Source organism: Larimichthys crocea, chromosome XXIII, assembly GCF_000972845.2.
Source record: "Larimichthys crocea isolate SSNF chromosome XXIII, L_crocea_2.0, whole genome shotgun sequence".
NCBI classification, from domain to species: Eukaryota; Metazoa; Chordata; class Actinopteri; family Sciaenidae; genus Larimichthys; species Larimichthys crocea.
Genome location: NC_040033.1, coordinates 11,670,617 through 11,695,775, shown reverse-complemented (window position 1 = coordinate 11,695,775; position 25,159 = coordinate 11,670,617). Strand labels below are relative to the sequence as shown.

At 41.9% G+C, this 25,159-nt stretch overlaps 1 protein-coding gene across 3 annotated transcripts in view; it reads left to right on the top strand.

Moving 5' to 3' along the window:
• Positions 1–25,159, top strand: part of stau2 (staufen double-stranded RNA binding protein 2) — an 81,074-nt gene that overhangs the window by 6,817 nt on the left and 49,098 nt on the right. For all 3 annotated transcript variants that reach the window (XM_027274160.1, XM_027274162.1, XM_027274161.1), the window contains exons 6-9: positions 11,896–12,055; positions 15,813–15,920; positions 22,636–22,848; positions 23,306–23,443. In XM_027274160.1, the coding sequence (XP_027129961.1) occupies positions 11,896–12,055; positions 15,813–15,920; positions 22,636–22,848; positions 23,306–23,443 (619 nt within the window). The remainder of the gene's footprint in view (positions 1–11,895; positions 12,056–15,812; positions 15,921–22,635; positions 22,849–23,305; positions 23,444–25,159) is intronic.

The window sequence follows — 25,159 nt, the reverse complement described above, 5'->3', positions numbered from 1 at the left end:
TTGTCGCAGTTTTATGTCTTCAAACGTTGGCTTATCCTTTTGTGACGTTTCTACTGAAATGTCAGCTTAATATAAATACTTGACCGTAGTAGTTTATGGTGTTATTGGTTTTCCAAATGTTATCACTTTAAATACAGAGTGACATAACTTGTGCATACAGTTTACAGAAGCTGAGTCAAGTAGCTCTGAAACACAAACCAGCAAATGTCATGAAGCCAGTATTCATCTAGGTTAGTTTGAGATGCATGGAGTTGTTTAATGATTCCCTCCAGATGGCAGTGTTTCCTCATTTTAAACATCCTATAGCACTGCTTTTTTAAGGTGATTGAGCACCCATTTTGTAACAGGCAAGGTAGGAATATGGTGATTTTTAGTCTCTTAAAAGTATGAAACTCTGCAGTCCAATCTGTGGTATTAACATGGAAAGCTTTGCTTATTAAAGAACTAAACACAGGAGACCATAACGGAGAAGCTTGCATGTCTGGATTGCTTTTTATGTAAACCTTGGCTCATTAAAGTCCTACGGTAAGGTGTTCTGATGCCAAATGTGTGGGATTTATTTTTAAAATGTAGGTACGTTGCCAGAAAGAGTCAGTGAATCAGTTGCAGTGTTGGGTAACTGAGTCTAGTCAGCAGACAGTCTAGCATCTGGCTCACATCTTCTACTATTTGATCCATGCAGGAACAAACAGGGGGTGAAAGACAAATGTCTGTGGGGCAGAGGAGAAAATCTGTTTTCCAGCATCTGTCTGTCAATGTCATATGTCACAGTGATGGGTTTCTAAGAGACAGGCTGTATCTGTTCCTCATGGTTTTGTTTTCCTATGCCACTATGTAAGGCAGAGACAGGGCTGAGGGACTGTGCGGGCCTGCAACAGAAGAGACACAGGAGTATATATTATCCCAAGGTCACTTATGTTTTCATTAGGTCTCTTTCTTTCAGTGTAGTCGAGCCCCGGATTAATGAAGGCGAGACCTTCTGAATATGAATTCTCTTCATCGGACGACTGACTATGTGGCGGAGTGACAGGCCATATCTACAATCAGTCATCTTAATGATGCTGGAGGGAAGCGAAGGTTTCCATATGCCCACGTCCTTACCTATTATGATGAATAAGAGTGATCCGGAGTCATGTTGATGGAAAATCTTACCATTAAAAGGGCAGCCTGTCTCTGATCCATCAGCGCTCTAATCACCACCAAGACCAGTATTGATTTGTTCAGAAAGTGCCCTGATGAGAAACTATGGCGATAATATGAAATGTGCATTTATCAGCGTCTTAATGAATCTTATTTATGGCCAAGGGTCCGTGCATAATTTCTTACTATCCAAGTCGGTGTTTAAATGAGCGATTCGTCTCTGTTATCCCACAGTCATGACCACACCATTGTTCATTCTCAAATACTGAACATACCTTCGAATGATTCGTGCTTTTCCAGCTTATTTAATCAGTTACCGAGCTGCTGTGAGACATTGTATGAAAATCCAGCCCAAATAGTTCGCCTTAATAATCACTGAATCAGGAACATATTTTCCTTATCAACAAATGTGGTTACATCAACCTTTTTTTTTTTTTTTATGGACAATCCCCGACTCCCGTGTTATCATTGGAACACCTGATTCCAGTGAGTCATACTGGGCCCCTCCAGTCTATCCATGGCACTCCCTGCTTTCCTCCTGCTACTCCGATCCCAAGGGGGCGGGGGCGCCTGCATCCTGCATTCTGTCAGAGTTGGAATTTGGATAGGACTTTCCCCTGTTAGAGCAAAGCAGAACAGTCAGAAGCCGCCCACCTCCTCCGGGCCCTCATTTGGTTATGACCGTAACATTATGTCAGCTGGAAGAATAGTGGGCTGAATGACTGGGGGTGCTTTGCTCTGTGACATTTCCTCCTGTGATGATGTTCAGATACTGTGCTGGCCGTTGCTGCTTTCTCTGCAGGAAACGGAGAGGAAGAGTGGGTCACCTGTGCTGCAGAGGATTCATTACCTACAGTGATGTTGTATTGGCCACTCTAGAGTTTTACATCAGTGTAACTAAGACTCCTATTTTTAAATATTTATATATTTTTAAAGCTGCACTATTCAATATTTTTATATTAACTGAAGGGGAAAATTACTGCTTGTTATGTGTGTGGGGTCGCTACAGTATGGAATCATCACCTGCTCTCATTTCCTGTCACAGCAGGAAGCTGTTCACACAGCTGTATGCTTCTTGTCCAGCATCAAACAGCAGACAGACAAAGGTAGCGACTTATTTGTGATCACAGTGGAGCAAATAGAAGGTGAAGTGACAGATATTTTCCTCGAGAGTTGGTGGAGACCAAAGCAGAGAGGCTTTTTGAGCTTTATTTGACCCGATCCAGCTGAAGTGTGACAGGAAAGGGGGGCATGATATGCAGCAAATGGCCACAGGTCAGGACTGAGCTTTGTACATGGGGCGCACACTTCACACACCTACTGAGCTAACTGGCGCCCGACCAAAGCAGAGTTAAATGGAGAGTGAATATTGGGTTTGACTTCAGATTTATGTGTGGCATGTTAAATAGGTGTCCTAGTTTAACAAGTAATGTTTAAATTATTATTGAATCTTCGTGGATTATGTTTTAATCTAACATGGATGACTCTAAGAGTCTTTGCCAATGTTCCCTCGCAGTTGGTTGTGCTAATCCCTGATTAGCCAAGAAAAATCAAAATGCAATAAATAATGAAGAAAATCTGGGAATTAATTTGATTCCTTTTAGTTGCTCAATCAGCAGCTCATTTGCATTTTTTTTTCTCTGTCCCCATTTTTCTTGATACTGTCAGTTACCAGAAACATTTCGTGAGCTGTCCTTACCATAAGAGAACTGCTTTTTACAAAGTCTTATCATAAACCGAATGATTTCTGGATGCATGGCAACATGAAATCAATCATGTGACTCATAATGCTCATATATGTTTCAACGAAAAGCAGTAAAAACCTACCACGAACACAAAGCATTAAATACAGATATGCTTTGCTTTTGATTGTGAATTGAAGGGTTCAAATGTACGTGTCCTTGTAAAAGCAATGACAGCCTTACATATGCCTTAATGACGCTCTGTGTGTGTGTGTGTGTGTGTGTGTGTGTGTGTGTGTGTGTGTGTGTGCTCATGTATAGAAATATAAAGACACAGTGTGTGTGTGTGTGCTCATGTATAGAAATATAAAGACACAGTTGCCATGGAAAGATACTTATCCTTGAAAAAATGAATACTCTTCCGATGCATTCAGGACCTCAGAGTAATACCAGACAGCAAAACCGCAGTACACACACACACACATACACAAGTGTTCTTTTGTCATCTATATCTCTTAATTAGGTCAACCTGGCTCACTGAATCTGCCCATGAGCACTTTTCTATATTCAAAATCTCCTCTCTTCCTATATGGAGGGATCAGATATCCTCCGAGGTCCCCTTCACACATGCTGTCTTCTTTTTTTTCTTCTTCTTCCATTCAAGATTATATATATATTTTATATAACTTACTGGCCTGTTGGGCTGTACAGTCTCCTATGGCCTAATCAGGACACTGTGTGCTCTTCCGTCCACTGAGGCATGCCACAGATATGGTTTGTCTTATCCATCCCATCATCACTGCTGTCCAAAAACAAAAGGGAGCTGCCAAAGCCCACAAGGTAGAGACTTCAGAGGGATAGCTTTTTATTGCGTTACGTTTTGTTTTGTTTTGTGTTTTTCTTAAATCCCCACATATCGCACATCAGTAAATCAGATGCATTCACTCAGATAGTTCATAAATTACAATGGGCGATGTGCCAGAACAAAGGATAATCTGTCCAAATTGTACAAATGGGTGTAAACTCATAAAGCTGTGTGTTTTATTGAGGAGAGTGGGGGTGGAGGAGTGGAATACAGGTCCAACATAAACAAATGCTTAGAATGATTTGCGCTCAACAGACTCAATGACACAGAAGTCTGGTCTCTCCTTTCATCTCCTCTCCTCTGAGCAGAGTTTCGTGTTTGTGTATTCCTGTGTGTCCTCCTCTCCTCTTTTTGCCTTGATGTATTAAATACAAACAAAGACCTGAGACCGTTACGTACGAAGCGAGTTGCATCAGTAGAAAATACCTTTTCGTAATTCTGCGTTTCAGTATGCTTGCCAGGGTGAGTCAGAGTACAAAGAGCTTTTCTCACAGGAACTCACATCTTTATGTCCGTACAAATACACACCATTCACTCGTATCTTTTCCCAGGAAATTGGACCCATCTTTTGCTGTAGCACTCAAAGTGATTTCTCTCACCTCCTGGGTAGCCCTGCAGTATCAGAGCTGAGCTGTCAAGAGGACGCACGTCAACTTGTCAGGCCAGAGCATTCTCCTGTTTCCCAGCATTGTTGTGCATCAACTCTGCAGAGTAAGGTTTTAATTCAGTCCGCATCCCGTTCACTAATCACAGTCCTGTGGTTGGATGTTTTACTGGAAGAAATGATGAGGAATACAGAAATCTCCCAAATCTATTACAAAAATGGACTTAATTTCTTTTGGTTTGGATCATCCCAGTGCTAGACTCGCTGCTGGACGCTTTTTAGGGCTCACACTGCCATATTCCTGTTAGGAGGACTGTCATCCTACGTTATTATAATACTTTTCAGAGTGGTGAAAGTCAAAACAGAGTTTGTTCTGTCAAATGATGCTGTACGTCTTCTTTGGTGGTCCTACCAGTTGAGAGCTCACGAGGAAACAGGAGGAGTCTGAGCAACTGTATTTTACATCGTGTAATTGGTTTGTCACATTCTCAGCAAAAGCAAACCACACTTCAGCTCAAAAATCCACATTTCAAGGGTGTCTCAGTGTGATAGTCTGTTAAACGTCTGAGTTTGGAACAGCACTGTTCTCATCTGACTTTGAATTAATCAAACTAAGGGTAAACAAAACTGAACCAAACGAAAAAATAATGAATAAACTAATCAGCTGGTTGCAAGTACCTACATTTTTCATTTTTACTTATTTTCCATCTATGCTGTAATTAGGGCGCGGGATCCTGTCCTAATGTACCCTTTAGAAGATTATACAACAATAAACGCTAGCATATAAACATTTTAGGGTTTGCATTAATCATCTGATCTGGACTCGTTGTTGTTGCAGCATTAATTTTCTGTATACTCTATTAATTTTCACCACACTCTACAAACTGGTCCTTTTTTTAAGGAAAACCATGTATCAGTCCTTAAATATGTTGCATGTTGCCCAGAGAGATGTCAAAGGAAAATCTTTTGCAGGCAGAAAAGCTTAAATAGAAACAAAAGTCAGAACTATTTGGCAATAACAAATGTATATTATTTCTTTTTTGAAAATGGCACGAGCATTTTTTTTTTTTTTTCTGATGAAGCAATTCATTTTCTCTTCCTGATAATAACAGCAGGGTCACAATGTGATATTCTTAATGAGGACAGCAGGGTCTGATTTTAGACTGATCCCCAGCCAGCCATTCCTCTCAGTCAGCCAAGTCTTAACAATTGGCACTAGAAGGGCACGAGGGTTAAGAAGCTTGTCACATAAATGCACACATGGTGTAATTACTTTGCACATGCTGGCATGTCTTCTATTACTCATTGATATTTTCTTGTGCTTAAGGAGACAGAATTTTTCACGCAATGCCTGTTTTTGGTCAGATGATTAGAGGGAATATTTTTAGAGGTTACTTTTATTACCACCATAATGATCCCCCTCTTTTTTCTTTTTTTTATCTAGGATGCCCATTTGCATTTTTTTTTTCCTGTAGCGTGCTACCTGTCAGTTACAACACTGTAAATCTATCATGTTTGGAAACAATACTTGATGTACGGCCGTGACTCAGCAATAAAGTGTGACAGGAGATCTGGGGTCGGTTTACACGGGGCTGTGACTTTTCGTGAGCCAGGCATGGAAGGAGGGCACGGAGACAGCACACTGATTACAGAGCTCGCACAAAGAGAGCTTTAATCTCTCGTTCAAAACTGAGCCCACAACAAACAGTAAAAACAATGAACACTGTCAGATTGGACAATTTAATTAAAATAAGTTATGAAACCCCCCGTTTTATGCCCTGCGTCTGTTAGCAATTCTTGATAAATAGCTGTTGTCGGTACAGCCAGTGATATGAGTAGAGACACCAGCTGTCTGCTGCTACAGCAGTACATTACACTGAAGGGATATGAGGTAAGAAAATACATTGCTCCCATGACGGGCTTTAATGAAAGCCTACAGAATGTAAGGTTTGGTTATATTAAACTGTAAAATGAGAGTTATTAGTGGCTGGTTAAAAGCCCCGGATGGCGAGTCAACATACGATCGACTTAACTTTTGAACTTATTGCCACATTTTACACCTGACTTGTCAGTAACCGAGTCCATTCGAACATTCTGTCTCTGTTCCACCACAAGATTACCATTTTAATGCAATCCTACACTGCTGGTTTAACAACGCATAAACCATTTTGATTCTTCATTTTCACAGTGAATGAGTGTAGTGTCTGAGTCAGAGCTGCCTTAGGGGGACGTCTGATTGAATAACATTCGTTGTGGCTTCTCTTGGACCACGACAGGTCTCACACACACACACACACACATGGTTTCTCATTATCACTTAAAACCTGTTTGTTTGCACCTCATCTCTTTTCGTCACACTTTCGTCACAATTGCTGACTAATTACCATCTGAAGGTTAACGCTGTTTTTAAGCTACAGTCATAGTTTTTGTTTATATACAGCTTTCTCACAGTTCACTGTGTGTGTGTGTGTGTGTGTGTGTGTGTGTGTGTGTGTCCATTGTTTTAACTGACAGTCTTTTTGGGAAAAGTATCTGCCCTCTGAATAAAACTCCCAAAACTTTGATAGGCAGCATTTCAAGGCTACTAGTTGTCACGAGGCATCAGTTGATTTTTTTTTAAATTTATTTATTTTGTAGGAAAATTCTGAGATTGACATTTGTGGGCTGAATCAACCTTAACTTGTTTTTTTTATGTTTCATGTTCTACATGGAAAAAATATTTCTTAAAGAGTGATTACTGACAAAGAAAATTAACGTGAAACCGCAGCTCTACCACAGCAGCAATCGCGTGAGGCAGTAGGGAAAGGAGAACAATCAATGACGGACGCAGGGAATGAAATATGGAAGTTTGGAGGGAGAGAAAATAAGGAATGGTCTGACAGGAGACTGGAAGAAAGTGCAGCTGGTGTAGGAGTGAGCCTGTCCAAGTTTTTGCATCGCCCCCCCCCCCAAAAAAAAAAAAAAAAAATCTTACCCTTTTGCTCCCAGCACAGCCCCATTCTCTTTACAAGCCTCTCACTCAGTTCTGTCTGTTTATATGTGTGTTTGTAATTGTGGTTTAATGCCTACAACCATTCGTGTTCGCATGTGTGGCCAGTAGACGTCTTGGTGGTCAAACTCAGTGACGTTGGAAGACAAAATGGGCCAGTACGCCCCCTCATTCCTGTCTTGTTATTTGTCTGTGTTTGGTTGGCCCACTTTCTCCTGTCTGCTGCTCTGTGCTGCAGTAGAATACATATGTTTCCATCCTTAAGAGCAGCCCACAAGTATGCTTTAATTACTGTAAGGCTACTACCAGTAGCATGGGGTAAAAAAAAAAAGAAGGATTGCACTGTTGAATTCAGCACTGTCTTTATTACATACTTATTTCGCCCTTTTTAGGGTAATGGTTTATGAAATATCAGTGTTTTATTACTGATAAATATATTGTAAACATTAGGAATTCAAAGTATGTAGATGTAAATGATGCATGCATCAAGTGTCAATTCTTAGACTGCTTGACCATTTTGATTGTGGATGGCCGATGAACTAAACTGCATTAAAAGCCAAAGTTGACAATTTTAAGAGAAAGTTGGTGAAATCACACGTCCGATTACTACCAGCTACCACCGACTAATCAGAATACCGCACTATAGACGTATTTTCCCACTCGCTCACTTTGCAAAATCTGCATTTAATGTTGACTTCTGTTACACAACCACAGTTTTAATAGAAGCACTACAGTGAGTCTTGATAAAAAGTGATTTAATGATTCAATGGATTTTGATCATTGAAGACAGACCAACCAAATAACCAAGTACTATCTCACAACCACATCAATACCATCATCAGATATATACAAGAATCAGTAACAAAGAGCTGCGGTGTATTCTAAAAAAATGAATCGGATGATTTGTGTTCTCATCGGCAAAATTTATGACTAACAGTAAGTCTTGCATTTGGATTTTGGATTGCACTGTTTTGCCAGCCAAAGCTGTCGAAATCCTCACCGCACACTGTCATCTGCATCTGGTCAACAACGTCATACCTGTAACACGACGTCAACGTAAAATTACGGGCTTCCTTAGAAGCTCTCGTGTCACTACATCTTGTTTTTGATTTGTCGGCTCCATCCCATGACTTAAAAGCTTCTCCACCTGGTGTGGGGAGCTGGTGGTTTTCGGCATTATACGGATAAATATTAATATGATCCACCTGACATCACTTAGTGTAATATATACTGTGTATGACTGACTGCTGTGAGTGTAAATATGCTGTGAAAATAATAAAAACGTCTTTGTAGTGGTAAGCCATTGAGTTTAGGAACAAGTGTCACACATGCAGTGAGAGAGGATAAGCTGTTTTTCTTTTTTCTACACAGACATTTCGAAAGGAAATAGTTACCAGCTGAAATGTCACCCTGTCATTTCTAGCAATAATTGCAATACCATATCTCCCATTTCCCAGTATGACTGTGTGTGGCCTCACCTTTTTGAATGCGTCTGTGTGTGTGTGTGTGTGTTCATGCACGAGTCTTTGAATGATTAAGATGAAATAGTAACCTTAACTAACGTTGGCCACATTAAAGAGAGCTGCAGGGAAGCGTGTGACCTCAAAGTCAAAGTCATTACTCACTGCTAAATGCTGATGAGTTATCATTTGATTGGGTTGTGGTATCAAGTTTTTCTTTCTCATCTCGGAGTCACAGTAGACACACACACACACACACACACACACACACACACACTCACACACTCCCGTCATCACACAGACACAGTGGTGTTTTTATGTTTCTTATTTTTTTCTTTCCCTGTCAGCAGTCTCCACACCCTCCCTACAGGTGTCCTGGTCCAATTCCCTCTCTGTAGTAATAATAATAACAAAAATAATAATTGATAACACAGTACAGGCAGATCCAGCCAGCATGTGCTGATTTCTGTGCTGGCCACAGAGCGCTGACGTGATTTTCCCTGGCTTTTTTTTTTTGTCTGCATGATTTTGATGTGTGTGCGTACTCGCTTGTGTTCTTGGCTGGCTCACTTGTGTGTAAGCCACTACTTTCCCACGTTGTGGAGTAAGGTCTCCCACAGGCCTCCCTCCATGTCCCTCTCTCTCTCTCCTCTCTTTCTTTACTTCCCCGTCTCTCTCTCCGCTTTAGTCTCCCTCCTCTCTTCTCTTTCTTATCCCTCTCTCTCTCTCTCCTCCTCTCTGCACCTGTACTCCAGCCCCAGCTGCTCCCATCTCAGCTCAGCGCTGTTGGCCGGAGCCCATGTTGCACTTGGCATGTCCTCTGAGACCCTGGGGCCACACTTGACGTGCGAGGGCCAGGCGGGCCCCCGCCCAGGCAAGGCTCCCGTGGCCAGGAGGAGCTGAGAGCAGACGGATGAGAGGACGGCTGTGGGCTGGAGAAAGACCTGCTGGAATTCGTGGAGTAAAATGCTGACTCATTGTTAGGCCTGTTGAGCAGGAGATTGAGGAAAGACGTGAGGCGAGGGGGACGAGGGGAGGAGATGTTAGGAGAAAGGACAGATGTGTTGTTAAGAGTTAGTGTTAGTGAAGAGTCAGTATTTCTGGTATTTTGATGGGGAAAAAGCCAAAAATTTCGACATTTATGTTCCAGAAAACTTAATCAAGTTGTGTAAGGTCTAAGTTTTCGTAATTTTGGCCATAGTTGTGAACACTGATCACTGTGTGATCATTCATAGCAGTGTTTCTTATACGTTTTACACCGTTTAGCACCTCGGAAATAATTTGACTCTCCAAGTATCACCATTATGACATAAAAAATAAGGTAACATTGGCCGTCTTTATTCGACACTTTACGCAAGAGGCCGATAAGATTATTTATTGTTGACTGCTGTCGAATCCTGAACAGAAACCCTGTCAAGAACTGAAGCTAACTTGGTGGAAAAAGGGCACGCGTTATCTAGTAACTAATCATGTGCATGAACATGACTACATGGCAGGTTGACGTCGAAACAAAATAATTCAAGAAATGAAATTTCATATCACATTCCAGTTTATTTTCATTCAAGTGTTTTACTATTTTCATAGGATAATATTCCTATACTCCTTACCACTAGAGGGAGGTCATGTGCCGCCAGTGTTACAGTTGCCACCGTTTGAGAATCTGGTTTAGACAATCTGTAAACAAGCAAATAATCTTTGGTGGTTATCGAAAGTGAGCACACAGATGTCAAGTCTGTAAATTCTGATGAATGTTCCCACTCGTAGTTTGGTTATTAATATTAGTGCTGCCTTTGTTTTCTTTTTCTTAGAACACTGAAGTTCGTTTAATGTCTGACTGTGTCTTTCCTCATCAAAGCGGTCAGCCCATTAATCAATTATACCCTTTAAATTAAGTACAGGCTTATTATTGTCAACAGGAATGATGTCCAAAGCTATCAAAATAAGATTTGATAACGTAGACTGTATCGCCACCTACAGGCGAAAAATCATTTTCATTTGCGTGTAAAGGTTTCCAAAAATATACGTATACCTGTAGACAAGGACTTGTACGTTAAATGACACAAAAATGAATAACTTGAAGCGTTTGATCATGGTCATTAAGTACATGAACATATGCAAGCGTTTGTTGTCTCCAAACATATCAAAAACATAGATCGCTGTCGAATATATTCAACGATGTGCATGTGTGCAGTTGTGATAGACGCTGCAAAAGTTTACAGTGCACACAGGTTTTCCTGCCCTACAAATTCAGGCTTCTTGGGTTCCCCGAATTCCTATCAAGTATTAAATCTCACATCGCGGGCCTGCTGCAGTGCCAAGTAGGATATTTTGGTATATGTGAAAATGAATATATGTGTATACAGAAAAATGATACTTGCTTCTCTGTAAAGCTTGTTTTTAATTTTCTTCAGCATGTTGTTGTGAAATAAACGCAAAGACCTTCACTAACTATTGATTTTCATTGTCTCATTAAAAAGCCCAGTGCTCTGACCAAACAAGAAAACACTGAATACATTTTTGGCAACGGTCAAGACAAGATCCATAAATCTCAGCTGCTGCTGTCCAAGTGTGTCTACCGCATATGCTGGATGTATGTCCTGTGAATATAAGTCTATACTATCAGAGAAGAAGGAGGACGGGGGGGCGGATATTAAAAGGTTTGGATTACTTTCTTCTCTTGTTAGCTTTCCCACTATTTCTCTTTCCTTGTCCTCAATCCGGCAGACATTCTCAGCCCTTCTCCCCCTGACCCAGGAGGGGGTATCACACACGCGGACTCGCAGACCTCTAAATCTGCTCGGTGACAGCTCAGTCCCGCTCTGTCAGGACCCAAAGAAAGAGAGGAAAATCTATGTTCAGGGCCAAAAGAAAGAGGAGAGGATATATATGTCCTTGTTCTTTGTTTGGCATCCCTAAGCTGAGATTCAATAGCGGGACATTAGTCAAGTGGTTGGCCAACAGGCTATTGTGTAGTAATTGACCCTGATGAAGTGGTGGGCCTTTTTAATTTGGGAACGGTGTAAGCGGTGAGAATTGATAACTTGGCTCATAATGTCTGAGCCTCTTCCTTCCACAGAAGAAAAAAAAAATATATGTGTACAATCATAATAGCTTTTGTAAGAAATACTCTCCCTCTGTTGTTTTGTTCATTTCAGGTACCATTATCCTGTTCCTAAGATCTTCTATGTGCAGCTGTCTGTGGGAAGTCATGAGTTTATTGGAGAGGGACGCACTCGCCAAGCAGCCAGACACAGCGCTGCGATGAAGGCCCTGCAAGCCCTGCGCAATGAACCCATCCCTGAACGGCCACCACAGGTAAACACACAAACGTGGACACATGTCCTAGACAAGTATTGGTTAGGGATTTTGGTGCTGTCCACACTCTGTACTGTGAGACTTGAACCGGATGCCCTCCAGTTCCCAAGCCAAGTCCATACAGACTGAGCTACTGCCGCAGTGAGATGCTGGTTCTGTGTATGTATCTGACTTTAGGGCATGTTATTGATGACACTTGAATCTAGATGTGTTCCCAGAGTTACAGATGATATCTTGTTTTGTCCAAATACCAATTATAAACCCAAAGCTGTTTTGTTAACTAAATACTGAAGTCTTAACTGATCTAACCAGTATGTACATTTATGAACAAATAAAGCCATTTGTTGCAGATAAATTTGCGCTATACATTTATTAATGTGGAAAGATTTTAAAACAATAAGTGACTCTACATGTTTAGTCCTGTCATTCGTTCTGTTTCCAAAAAGGTCATTTCGCTCCAGTTGCCCTCCGATTATTGCAGCCTCATCCCATCAGCATTTTTGTCACCTTGTGACTGCTTTCATGCCAGATAACTGTCTCCCTACCCGGCCCCCTCCGACTTGAAAAACTCTTCCCTTAATGAAAAGGATTTGCACTGCTGATGTGTTGATGCTCTCCACGGACTATTAAAAGTGTTAAGCAGTGTGTTTTGCAGATGCCAAGATGAATGCACAACCAGCTTTTCATCAGATTAAATATAAATCCACCTCAGCTCTAATTACTCTAATGCATAAGTTAAGCTCTGCAGTCCCCCATAGTTTAGTTTTCACCTGGCGTGGAGTGTGTTCTCTCCGTATTTTGTCCCTTCTCTTTCTGCCTACTCCCAATATCACTGTACCTTTCCAGAGTTTCCCTTCAGGCATAGCTGTTAACTGTTGTTATCATCTCCCACCGGAAATCAAATTACCCCATATCCTCACCGCCTGGCATCGCTGGTGGTTATTCAAAACGCTTTGGCTCCTCTCACTTGCCTGACTCGCTGTCTTGTGGCGTCGGCCTGCATAAATGTGCTCTTTGTTTGCTGCTGCTTCTGAGTCTTGCTTTACAAATTGAGGCGCATTGTGTCTACGGTATATGTCTGTCATTCTGTCTCTGCTCTGAGTGTGTGCATGTGTAAATGTGTGGACGCCCTCGGGGGGAAAGTGTTCCTCGTTACCATGGGCTGTCAAACCTTTAGTTTGAGCAAGACCACAGGTAAATATCAGTAACGCTCTAATTGTGTTGTGTTTATACACCGGTAGAGCAACAATATGTAACCCTAGGAAACACAAAAAACGTAAGCCAACTTTACATAGCTTTAGGCAATAAAGATTATATAATGAAACTTGTAAATCTCTGCCATTTAGTTTCGATGCAGGTGATAGTATTAAAAATTCTGATGTTAAACAAGTGGGCTTCCTGTTTTGAAGTTGTTTGCCTGACAATCTCCATCATTCGTTTCATTGTTAGTGTTGAAAAATTGTAAAAGTTTTTATGTTTTGTCCATTCGAGAAAGCCCCTTCTTTTCATCCTTTGATCTAGAATCCTTTCGCCCTATGACGAAACAATTGCCCATGAGCATAGATGTGAATGTGAAGCCTTCTGTTCGCCCACAGTCACTGTTCATTCACAGCAGCTCCCTCAGGGCCAGAGTTAATGTCTAAGAGCACTATATGTGTTCTTCACTTGCTTACACTTTTTTTTTCCAGGACTCTCTATCCTGCACATCTATAAGTAGAAGCAGAGAGGGGCTTCTATTTGTCTTTGTCACAGGAAGGTTGCTGACCTGCTTGGTCATTCCAGTTTGCACGCTCATACACTCCCGCAGACACCTACTGTATACCCAGCGGCTTGTTAAGGCAGCCTTGAGAGGGGATTCACACCGTTAATCACATACACCACGAATAGTGGCAGGAGGAACTGTAACCATGAATACATATTAGAACTGTAATGAAAACGAAGAAGGAGAGGTGAGTTCCCTTTGGACTGACTCATTTCTCTCATGTCTACATATAATACAAGAAGCAAGAAAACATACGTCTCAGCAGACACAAAACAAACCGCAGTGCACGTGTGCACGCGCGCCTCTCGCCGATGTGAGGTCTCTCGCCTGGTGCGGTGGGTTTGCATGGTACCACGTGACTGTGTTTCCTGTGAAATTCAAGAGATCTCACAGTATGAATCATGCGTCGTATCAGGTCGCACAATGAGGCAGGAGAAGGGAAGAAGCCCAAAGGGAAACACCGCAGCCATTCAGACTTAATCAGACAAAGAGCTGGACATGAGAAGATAAAGATCGAGACAGCACTCTGCCTTCCCATAGACAATTGGCACCAAAAAGCCCCTCGTTGTATGGCTGGATGATATGATCTCTATAGCGTGAACTAGGCTTCTTTATTTGTAGACGGGGCCAAGAGCAAGACTTTCAGTCTATTCAGAATAGTAATTAATTTATCAAATATTCAGTCTGTCTGATCCATATTTAAGCAACTCACTTGGTTATTAAAAAAACATTTAAACTGACCCAAGACATAAACTTGAGTCATCTGGTATTAAGTCCAGAATTACTTCATAGATTCATGGGCGGTAAATTTTGTGGATTGAGAAAATGTTTTAACATAGCAATGTTGTTAGGTCTGTCTGGGCCTTTTTTAAAAAAAAAGAAAAAAAAAAAGTGTGGTTATCCCAATGAAACCTGCTGGTGCTTTCCCACTGACCTTTTCCTTATTAATTTTTGGTGTATCAGCTCCGTTTCATGCCTGACGGAAACTCGTATTTGTTCCTTTGTTCTCTAGTTTCTTCTTACAAGGACAGACAGTTCTTGATATTCACAAGTAATAATTTGACTACGTAGAACAGAGTTAATATACACAAATTCTCATATTTAATAGACCACCCCTTTTTTAAGAGACCTTCCTGTACAGACAGAGGACCACCAGTCATGTCCTGGAGTACTGAGTTCGCAATCCCATATCAGATAAGGATCATAGCCAGAAACAGACAGGCTTCTCGTTGCAGCAGCTTGGCCGCCATCCACCCCGTAGGCGTGTAATTCTTGGTTTGTTATGTGCCACAGTTCTAGGGGCACTGTTTGGTGTTTTTTCCTTTACGTTTATTATGAAAAACTACTTTAAACAGTGTCTCATTGGCCATAATACTTGCTTTTGAAATTTTAGGACACTTGCATCTGATCAGTAAAGTCATCTAAAAGAAAACAAAATCTCAGTATCGCTCCAACTTAATAACAAAACTGTCTGCACAGGAAGGAACATTATAGCAGGCCTCAAGCAATTTATGTTCTCTGCCACTAAATATTATTTCATTGCTGTAGCATTCTTATGGGATTCGTTATTGCCTTGGACAAGAATGCTATGAAGAGAACATCTTGCACTTTAGTTCGTTTTAGCCATTGTTTGGAGGATGCCTTTTCAAATGAGTTTGCATCACAGACAAAAAAAAATGTTACCCGATAGTTGGTTGAAAGGTGTCCACATTTATTTGTGGTCTAATCCGCTTCTGTTTTTTTCAGTTTGGGATATCATAATGCTGGCAAACAGGGATATAAATAATGTCAGACACTCTTCCAGCTTTGGCTTCTCATTTCAGTTCACCATACTAGTCATTCTTGTTATATGAACTCGACTCACCTGAAAATTATATGAAAATCGGTCAACAGCTGACAAAAAGAGTCGGGGCATACTAAACAGTTTGACACATAAGCATCAGTATGTCGTCTTTTAACATTTTTAACAATTGATTGTTTTTCCTTCCTCTTCAGAGTCCAGAGGAAAAAGGGGAGACGGAGGAAGGCAGTGATGCCAGCAAATCAGAGATCAGCCTGGTCTACGAAATTGCCCTTAAGAGGAACTTATCTGTCAACTTTGAGGTGAGGAAAATGTGACAGAGTTAGGATATTGTATCACTCCAACACCCAAGGCCATGCCATGGAATCAGTATTGGTGCTACTGTGACTTATTAGTGATGTTCATGTTGAAGTAGTCAGAATCAGGGTATGTAAAATGTCATAACTGGGTGAGAATTACAAAAACTGATGGAGTCACAGTGATAACGCACTTAATTCCCTAACAGTCATCAAAATGTGTGTTTACCCAATAATTTCCCCAACAGTGAAGTCACTTACTGTAAAGAGAGTCAAAGAGAAGACAGTACGCAGGAAGTTTTCGATGGGTTACCACCTTTTAAGGCTTGTGGAAATTCTGATGTCGTTAAGTTCAAAGTGTTCCTGAACTGATGTAGGACTTCGGTACGGTGTTGCACAGTCACATTGACTGTGCTGGTGACTCAGCTGATAAGGCGCCAATTTGTTTCCTTCCCTTTAGTCAGCCTCGTCTGCGAAGCTCTGAAACTAAATGAAATTGGCTGATTTCTAAATCTGTATTTAACAACTGACATTTCCTCTTTTTATTTTTAGCTGTAAAGTTTGATAAAAACATTCATTTCTTTCTAATTATTTCTTGGTGAGTTTAAACTAAACCTGTATTTTTAATTCGCACCTAATACACTGTTTTGTATTACTTTAATGCTACATGATTTAAAAATAAAAAGGATAAATAAATAATTAAATCTCTCTGTAATTCAACATGATTCATAATAATTCATATTCAGTTTCGTGGGCACTGTTGTGTTTGCCTACACATCATAACCACTATAAGTTTGTATAGATGAAACTGGTAAAGATATAAAGCTGTTAGGAAATTGGAGTGGTCAGGAAAGTGGAGTTATGAATCCTACAATTATTATTTTCTTTTTTAAAAGAACATCTGTAACATTTCTGTTTGCTTTGTGATACCCTCCCACCCCCAAGGAAGCCAAAACGGCACGCCTGCCTTTGGGTCCTGCACAGTCAGCACAATGATTTATCATTAAGTCTAATCAAGGAGTAAAAATCACAAATCTGCTCTTTAAAGTTTGGTATGTTCTTGTAGTGTCATGTGATGTGGCCTCCGAGCACCTGTTGAGGGGCGACAGGGAGGCAGCGCTGTTGCCCTTTGCTCCTCTCTTAAGCAACATCTGATTCTGAGTCACTGAGGCAATCAATACAGAGCAACTGACATTAAAATACAAGTCCAGCTGTTCAGTATCAAGCATCAAATTATCTTAATTTCAATGTATTACATGAAAAGTGTTTCCAGCTGGAGATTTTCAGACTTAAATGACTTAAATTCAGTACTCGATCAGCAGTGCTGCTCGTACTTTCTCTCTCTCTCACATGTGAGTTGTTTGTCACACACCTGCATCCGACTATGACTGAGCTGCGTTTTCTAACTCTTTATCAATCACTGCCACATGCCGAGCCAAGTCTAACTCTGACTGCATCTATTGTTTGTGCATCAAAAGATGCCTTTTGCTGCATGAAAGAGGACTCTTTTGTGGATACACTTTCTAAAACTTAAGTAAATGTGGAGGAGATCGCTCCAGTAACTCCTGGAGTGTGTACGTGACACTGAAACCCAGTGGAAATTCTTTGCCTTTTTTGTTTTCACGTCAGTACATCCTTAGTTTGTTTAACACCCAGCATGGAGTGACCATTAGAGGAAATGAATCCTTAAGCCACCTTTGCATCGGCTTGTTTGTTCTGCTATGATGATTTTCGGTAAGAGCATTTTCTCATTGACTGCCTCCGTGCAAAGCTTTTTGCAACAGAGGGTTGGCAATCTAACAGCAGCTGGGAGCTGCCCAATGCTGCTCTAATCTCCCACTTTTGGCCACTGGCATGTTCTGGATAAGACAAGGGTCAACTACCATGCTCAAGGTTTTAGTTTTGCCTTGCAAGATACTTCTAGACATTACAGGGAATCCTACCACTGCTTTTCTAGCCAATACAGTCACTGCCCCCAACATTTTTCGAAATCCACCAAGAAGTCTGCTGTGTCCTTACATGACCTGCTGGGTCCGTTCTCCTTGGCTTTCACCATATCTCAGCTGACTCATCCAATATTCACTCCCTGGTCGCCCCCTCTTCTTCTACTGCACTCTGCAAGGTGCCAAAAACAAGGGAGGCTCAGTTTACTCTGCGTGCCCCCTCCCTTCCTCCACAGAATCCCTGCCTTCCACCTCTCCTACCATCACTCCCAAAAATCACACAGAGGGCGGTTGCGTGTTGAGGCTAGGGGGATAGGCGGATTGGGGTGAGAGGAAATGGAGACAAGGATGGAAGGAAGGGAGGGTGTCTCTTCTCAGCCTGTTGACTTTGCTTGCTAATAAGAGTTTACACAACATTGGAAAAGTTATCTGAAAGCTGTCTAATCCTCCCCCATTTTATTTGAAAAACGCATTTACGCATCGACGCATGACATGGCTATCCTTCCTGGAAGCACTATTAATAATTTCAGCCAGCTAAATGTGGATTGATGTGATTCATTATCGGTCATGTCTTTGTCACTGTCAGCAATTACCCCACTTTCATTTTCAGCCCATCCAAATTGGAAGCTGACAGTGGTGGGTTTTTTTTAAAAAGCAGACCACAGTCACAGTCCTCCAAACCACTTCTCTCCTCTGCTCGCTGTCATTCTGGAGACTGGCTGTTCATTATTGCCATCTGATGAGCACTAAATCAATAACCTCTCTCCACTCCGTTTTTTTTTTTTTTTAACTGTCCGTGCACAGTTGAGATGCTTTGCCTGTTGCACAACTTTTGATTTATGTGTTCAGCTCGGTTTGTTTGGCCTTTTCTTTTTTTTTTTCATGAAAAAAATGAATTTAAAAGTAGAGAGAGAGACTGTGGAAACAGTTTTTTCCCTCCGTTTAATTGATTTTTTTTTTATTATTCTTTACTTCGGCATATCGGTCATGCCACATTTCTTTTACGTTATTCTTTACTTCGGCATATCGGTCATGCCACATTTCTTTTACGTGCCATGTCAAACTGTCCAAAGGCCAAGCTACATTGATGCAATTATCTTCTCCCTCGCCTGCCATAACATACCTTTCTCTCCCCCGCATACCCCTGATGGCTCTCCAGATTCACTTTCATCCTCAATGTGTTGCATGCAATATGCTCTCACACTGCCACTACAATATGGCTCGAGACCAAGTGTGAATTACACATGTCTCTATGGGTCTCCTCTTGCCCATTGGGTCCATTACAGTATAACTCATGAGAAAAAGTTTGGCCTCATCTCCTACCCTGCCTTGTCACATCCCATCCTACCGGGTCTTCTTTGAAGCACTGAGAAGAAATGGCACACTCCCACGCCTCCAGTAACACACGGACTCGCACACATGTACACATAGTTACATTTTCATGCACTCTACACAAAACCAAAGCGGTCATCTCTCCACGTGAATGCCTTTTTCACGAGCAGCCATGTTTTCACATCATCTCATCCCTGCCCTCACTGGGGCATGAAATTACCCGTGAGTCACTGCAAACGAGTGTCTGCTTTCCCATCCCTCCGCAACGATGAGGGTCGCCGCCACCCTGAGAGCCAGTTGGCTCATTTATTCCCCCCGTCAGGCAATATCAAACAGATGTCAGCATCAAAGAGGAACCAATCTATAAATCACAGCTTGTATGTTGGATCAGAGGCTCCCTTTCCAAGGAGGACACAAGAGAAGAGCGTCCGAGCCAAGAACCACCCATCTTACAAGAAGCAGCTTCCCTCAGGGCTTGTCCATCCACCACTCGTCACAAAAGAGCCTTTCTTCCCTCTACCAGTCCTTGCCATTGTCCTACCCTACTCCCATAGCCTCTCCTTCCAGAGTACCTGAGGTCTCGCATGCACGGATCCTCCGACTGCTCAGGGTATTGATGTCTCTATGAGAAGCAGAAGAGAAGGCCTCCCATGTTAGAGAAAAGAAGAGATGAAGAGACAAGAGGAGAAGGGGATTGGAGAAAAAAAAATCAACATTGAATTACCGAGTGTTTCCTGTGTACAACCTGATCCTTGTCATTAGGTGGTAGACGGGTGTGTTTGTGTGTTTGTTTGCATGTATGTGTGTGTGGGTGTGCGTGTAAATGAATGGAAGTGCTGAAATCCCATCGGTATGGCGCAGATCCCGTGTCGTCTGCCAGGAGACTGACTGCAGCTTGTCTGCCGCCATCCAGGGCCAAGAGTGTGTGACATGTGTGCACAGATACACACTTTGTCTCAGACTTTTTGTTGACTGTACCATATACCTGTACAGACCACATTTGATTTGATGCTTTCACTTTAGACAGTCTTATCAGTGCAACACTCCATCACATTCAGTCCATCACTTATTTTATCACATTCTTGCAACATTTTGGATAAGCAGGAAAGAAGGAGGCAACTTTAAAAGTTAAAGCACTGACCCAATAACAAGCCTCTGACAATTTTTAATTTTCCTAAATAAAAAAAACAATATATTGTTATAATGGATCAGTGGTTTCTTTGGTCATAAATGTAACCATTCCATTGCCACTATGCCATATTACTTGGAATGTGGGCCAGAGTGCAACATATGCTACACATATCTTTAAAGGAATCATTTGATTTTTTTGGGGAAGATTGATTTAACTCGCATGTGTGCATGGTTAATCTATATATAAATGGAGCCAGCAGCTGGGTAGCATAGTGCAAAGTCTGGAAACAGAGGGAACCAGCTAGCCCAGGTCTCTTATTGACACCTTATATCTTGTTTGTTAAATTCGTACAGCAAAAATAAAAATCAATTCACCAGACTATTTCTTGGCCATGCCCAGTAACTTTCTGGCGTTTCCCCTGGTTGCCTGACAAACAAACAATGTAACATGTAACAGAGTTTCGTGGTCTGACTCAAACCAGGAACGTTGTGGTCACCCACCACGATGCAGATATGTTTGTTTCTTGGTCAGCTTACCATCTTGCTCAACCACTTAAACTGAATAGTTACACATGTTTAGAGGAGCCTTCGATGACACAGATAGAGAGAGAGAGAGAAAGCTTGAATGAGTGATTATGTGAGGACAGCTAAATAAATCATTCACTGCAGTGGCACCAGAAACCCCAATTACATCTATGTTCTGTTAATAGCTGAAATTTATTTTCTCCAAGTGACATAATCTCAGCCGACCAGTGGCCAGCTACGTGTAGTGTCATCGACACCATCGACTGAGTTGAGAAAGTTCAGAAATCGGATATATCTAGTCCCATTGAATGTTGTAATGTACAAGAAGCTGCCATGTTACATTTCCTTTTTCTGGTGATGAGCAAGACCAGAGCAGATCCCCTGGGTGGGAGTGAGTTTGGCTGTTAGCTTGGACAGCAAGTGCTTCAAGGCTTCCTTACAACACACATCCTTACATGTACTTAAAGTCATTGTGCAGGAATGCTGACAGGCTAACAGGTACATTGACAGTGAACACGAGGCCAGTGTCAACCATGTTAACGAGGGAGAGTCCTGCGCTTACTTTGTCAGGATAGATTTGCCAGGATGAAGAAAACTCAATCTAACATCATTTTATTGCCTTTATCTAATAAAGTTGACATGCAATTTCACAGCAAGTGAATGATTTAGATGTTCTATGTTTCTGGAGTTGTCTGTGTTGTAGGAGTTATGGGCCTTTCAGCCTTTCTTTGTTCAGAGTTTGTCGTAGTATAGTTATGTAGTAAGGATGGAGGGGTTTACACACATTATCCTTTGTTCTCCTCAAGGTCTGGTATTAGTCTGTGTTGATGTGTGAAGTATTTGAGGAATGCTCAAGGTTCCGCTTATCAGTTTAATCTGTTTTATCGGTCACTGGGTTCAAATTAACTGTTTCTAGATTGCATCTGATTGCTACAATTTGTGCTGTCTGCACCGCAAATTGAGCTCAAATAAAGGAGAGCAGGGGAGAGAGAGAGGAGGTGGGAGGTGGTGGAGTTGGAGGTGGTGGTGGGGAGGGTTTTGGAAAATCCAAAGAAACATTTACAGGCAGCAGCTACAGCTAGAGGGAGAGCACGGAAGAAAGTCAGTGAGCTATGAATCGAAAAAGGCGTCCACATTAGCCGAACATGTACTGTTGGACTCAGTAAGTGTGTGAAACCTAATTCTTCCTCCAGTGTGTTTTCCTAAATAAGGTTGGGGAGAACCCCACCTGCTACACACACACACTGACACACACACTTACACACTGTTCTCGGACTTCACAGGAAGTAGATGTGATTGCAGAAGCATGACCTAACGCCAGCCGGTGTTTGTTTTAGGTCTCCCAGGTGACCGGAGGCTAGAGGAAGGAAACTGAGCCCTCAACACTAGAGACTGTCATCTAGTAACATGTTCCTCTTCATATGTGTGTTTGTACGCGAGTGTGTGTGTGTGTGTGTGTGTGTGTGTGTGTGTGTGTGTGTGTGTGTGTGTGTGTGTGTGTGTGTGTGTGTGTTTTGTATATGAATAACACACGCGCATATGGGTGGGTAGCGCTGTGACCATCGAGAACAGATGTTTTGGACCACCTGGTGTAGCTGCTTGCAGAGTGCGCTGCACACACTCCCTCACACATATCATGTACGACAAAAACACATCATCATCAAATCTTTTTTTTTTTGTGCTTTATTTTAAACGTGTGTGTTTTCCATGCGACAAACCTAGTATAAAAAAAACTTACAGTAAGTTTCAAGTCCTTCATTTGCAAACCTGTCCGTCCTGTATCCTCCCAGGTGTTGAAGGAGAGCGGCCCCCCACACATGAAAAGCTTCCTGACCCGCGTCACTGTGGGTGAGTTCTCCGCCGAGGGCGAGGGCAACAGCAAGAAGCTGTCCAAGAAGCGTGCTGCTCTGTCCATCCTGCAGGACCTTAAGAAGCTGCCCTTCATCCCCGTGGTGGAGAAACCCAAGACGCACTACAAGAAACGTACCAAGACCATCCTCAAGGTGCAGCAGCTGCGTTCTGGGCATACAGTCTGTGATTTCAGTCTATGAATTCAAATACACACTCAAGGCATCTCACAGTAATCTCTGAAGTGTTGCCAATCATAACATATTTTAGCAGACCATCATAGCATTTAATTGTCGCTATTTTAATTACTGCAAAAAAAGGTCAAGGCTGATGTGGGAACATAATAGCTCAAGTGTCACTGATATTCCAAAAAAATGTGTGAACCTTTTCCTGTTAATTTCCTGTGTTCTTCATATCTTTTGCATCTATCCATTGCAGATGACTCATTGCCGTTCACTCGTGTACAGTACTATTGCATATTACCAAAGAATACACGTACACACCTACTGCACTATCAGTTAAGCTCAGTATAGACTGCGGACGGTTGTGATAATACGATAAATGTCTGTGATGATTGGAAGTGATCAAATGCCTTTTCTCTTTCCTTCCCAGACGGGACCAGACTATGGCCAGGGCATGAACCCGATCAGCCGTCTGGCCCAGATCCAGCAGGCCAAGAAGGAGAAGGAACCAGAGTACTTGTTGCTCTCTGAAAGGGGGATGCCCCGACGCCGGGAGTTCATCATGCAGGTAAACAATGGTTTTGTTTCATATTCTCACCATTGGCACATATTTTATTAAAAAATAAACCCTACAATCCTAAGGAATTTGTAACTGGTCACCAGTTTGATTCCAACTCCATCATCCCGTTTCCTGTCTGCCTCGTCGCACCTAATTTTATATGGGGTTGTGAGTATCTATCTGGGATTGGGATGGAAAAGGGTGAACGGATGGGAGTTATGTTTGCACAGGAGGAAGAGAAGCTCTGTGACAACACAGGATGCATTCAGGTGCAGAATTTAGCGTGGGTCATCAGCATTTTTGCAGATCTTAGACCCTAATACACAGTCACTGAAGAGTAAAAGAAAACGTGTGTAAGACATGCAAGAGACTGTTTGGATAAAGGATAAATCAAAGGATGGGTAGAGGAGGACCCTGACTATTTTTTTATAGCAACAGGGGAAACCCAAGAAGAAACCTTCTCTGCCTGGCCAAAGGCAGCCTGCTGCTGCATAATACCGTGATCTGGTTGTATGCAGGGACGGACTGGCAATCTGGCATACCGGTCATTTGCCCGGTGGGCCGACGTGCTATTTGGGCCGACAAGTCCCGATATATATATATTTACCGAGTCGATCACACACCCCAAACACACTCTTGGGCTTAGCGATGGGCAATGTGGGCCGCGCAGGAGCGGGGGGTGGGCTGGTTACACTCGGGCGCATGGCGCATATATGGCGCACGAGAAAAAGGTTCGCCTCGGGGGTGGGGAGGTTTGGGGGGGGTTGTTGTGGGCTGCTCTGGTCCAAAATGCCAGGGCCGATTTTTGGTCCCAGTCCGCCCATGGTTGTATGTAGTCCTAGTCTGAACCTGCGTGCAACCAACAAAACCCCATGTTGTAGGACAAGACCCGGGCCCCAAAACTATTTCATTTCAAGACAGATCTTTGTTCTTTTAAGCACCAAAAAATTGACCCATCCTTTTTGTTTTCCAGTGTATATTTCCTAGACATTTTCCTTGTAATTTCTCCTTTGTTATCAGCTGTACAATGACAGAAGTGGTTTAACAGGGATCCCCTGCAGCAACTGAGCCCTCAATGTCTTTGATTATTAATTGATTATTGTTTAGTGTCGTCCAGTATTAATGCTTTGTATCAAAGCAACAAAAAATTTAAGATTGTTGAAATTATGTATTATGTATCCTGCATTGCACCACATATGAAATCTAGACAAGTTAATTTTATCTCTGGTAACATTTTACTTGTAGTAGATGATTTTCCATTGTGAATTCTCTTCTGTATACTGTTATAGACCTGGACCTCCCCTTTTCTCTACTCTCTTACTCTGTCTCTCATCCTCATGTTCCCCCTTGGCAGGTTCTGTTGCTGTTATGATATTTATTGCTTTTACAGCATGCATATAAAGCTCCAAATAAATGAACATCCATCTTTACGGCCCTGTTTTCCTCGTTGAGGCAGCCAACTGTTTTATACTGTTAAATTGCCATTTTAAGCTGTTGTTGCTATTAAAGAAAGCGCACACTGTCTGTCTATTCTGCACTGGATATTAGAATGTGGTCTGTGTAATAAGGAACCAGTATTCATTAATGGAATAAAATGTCACGGTCTTGCTGCAGCAACGATCTTTGACTCTTAACTAAATTATAGATGATTTGCTTTTTATCACTAATCCGGTAAACAGAGCCTGGACTTTGTATGGAGAAAGAATCTCATCAGATACCACAGTT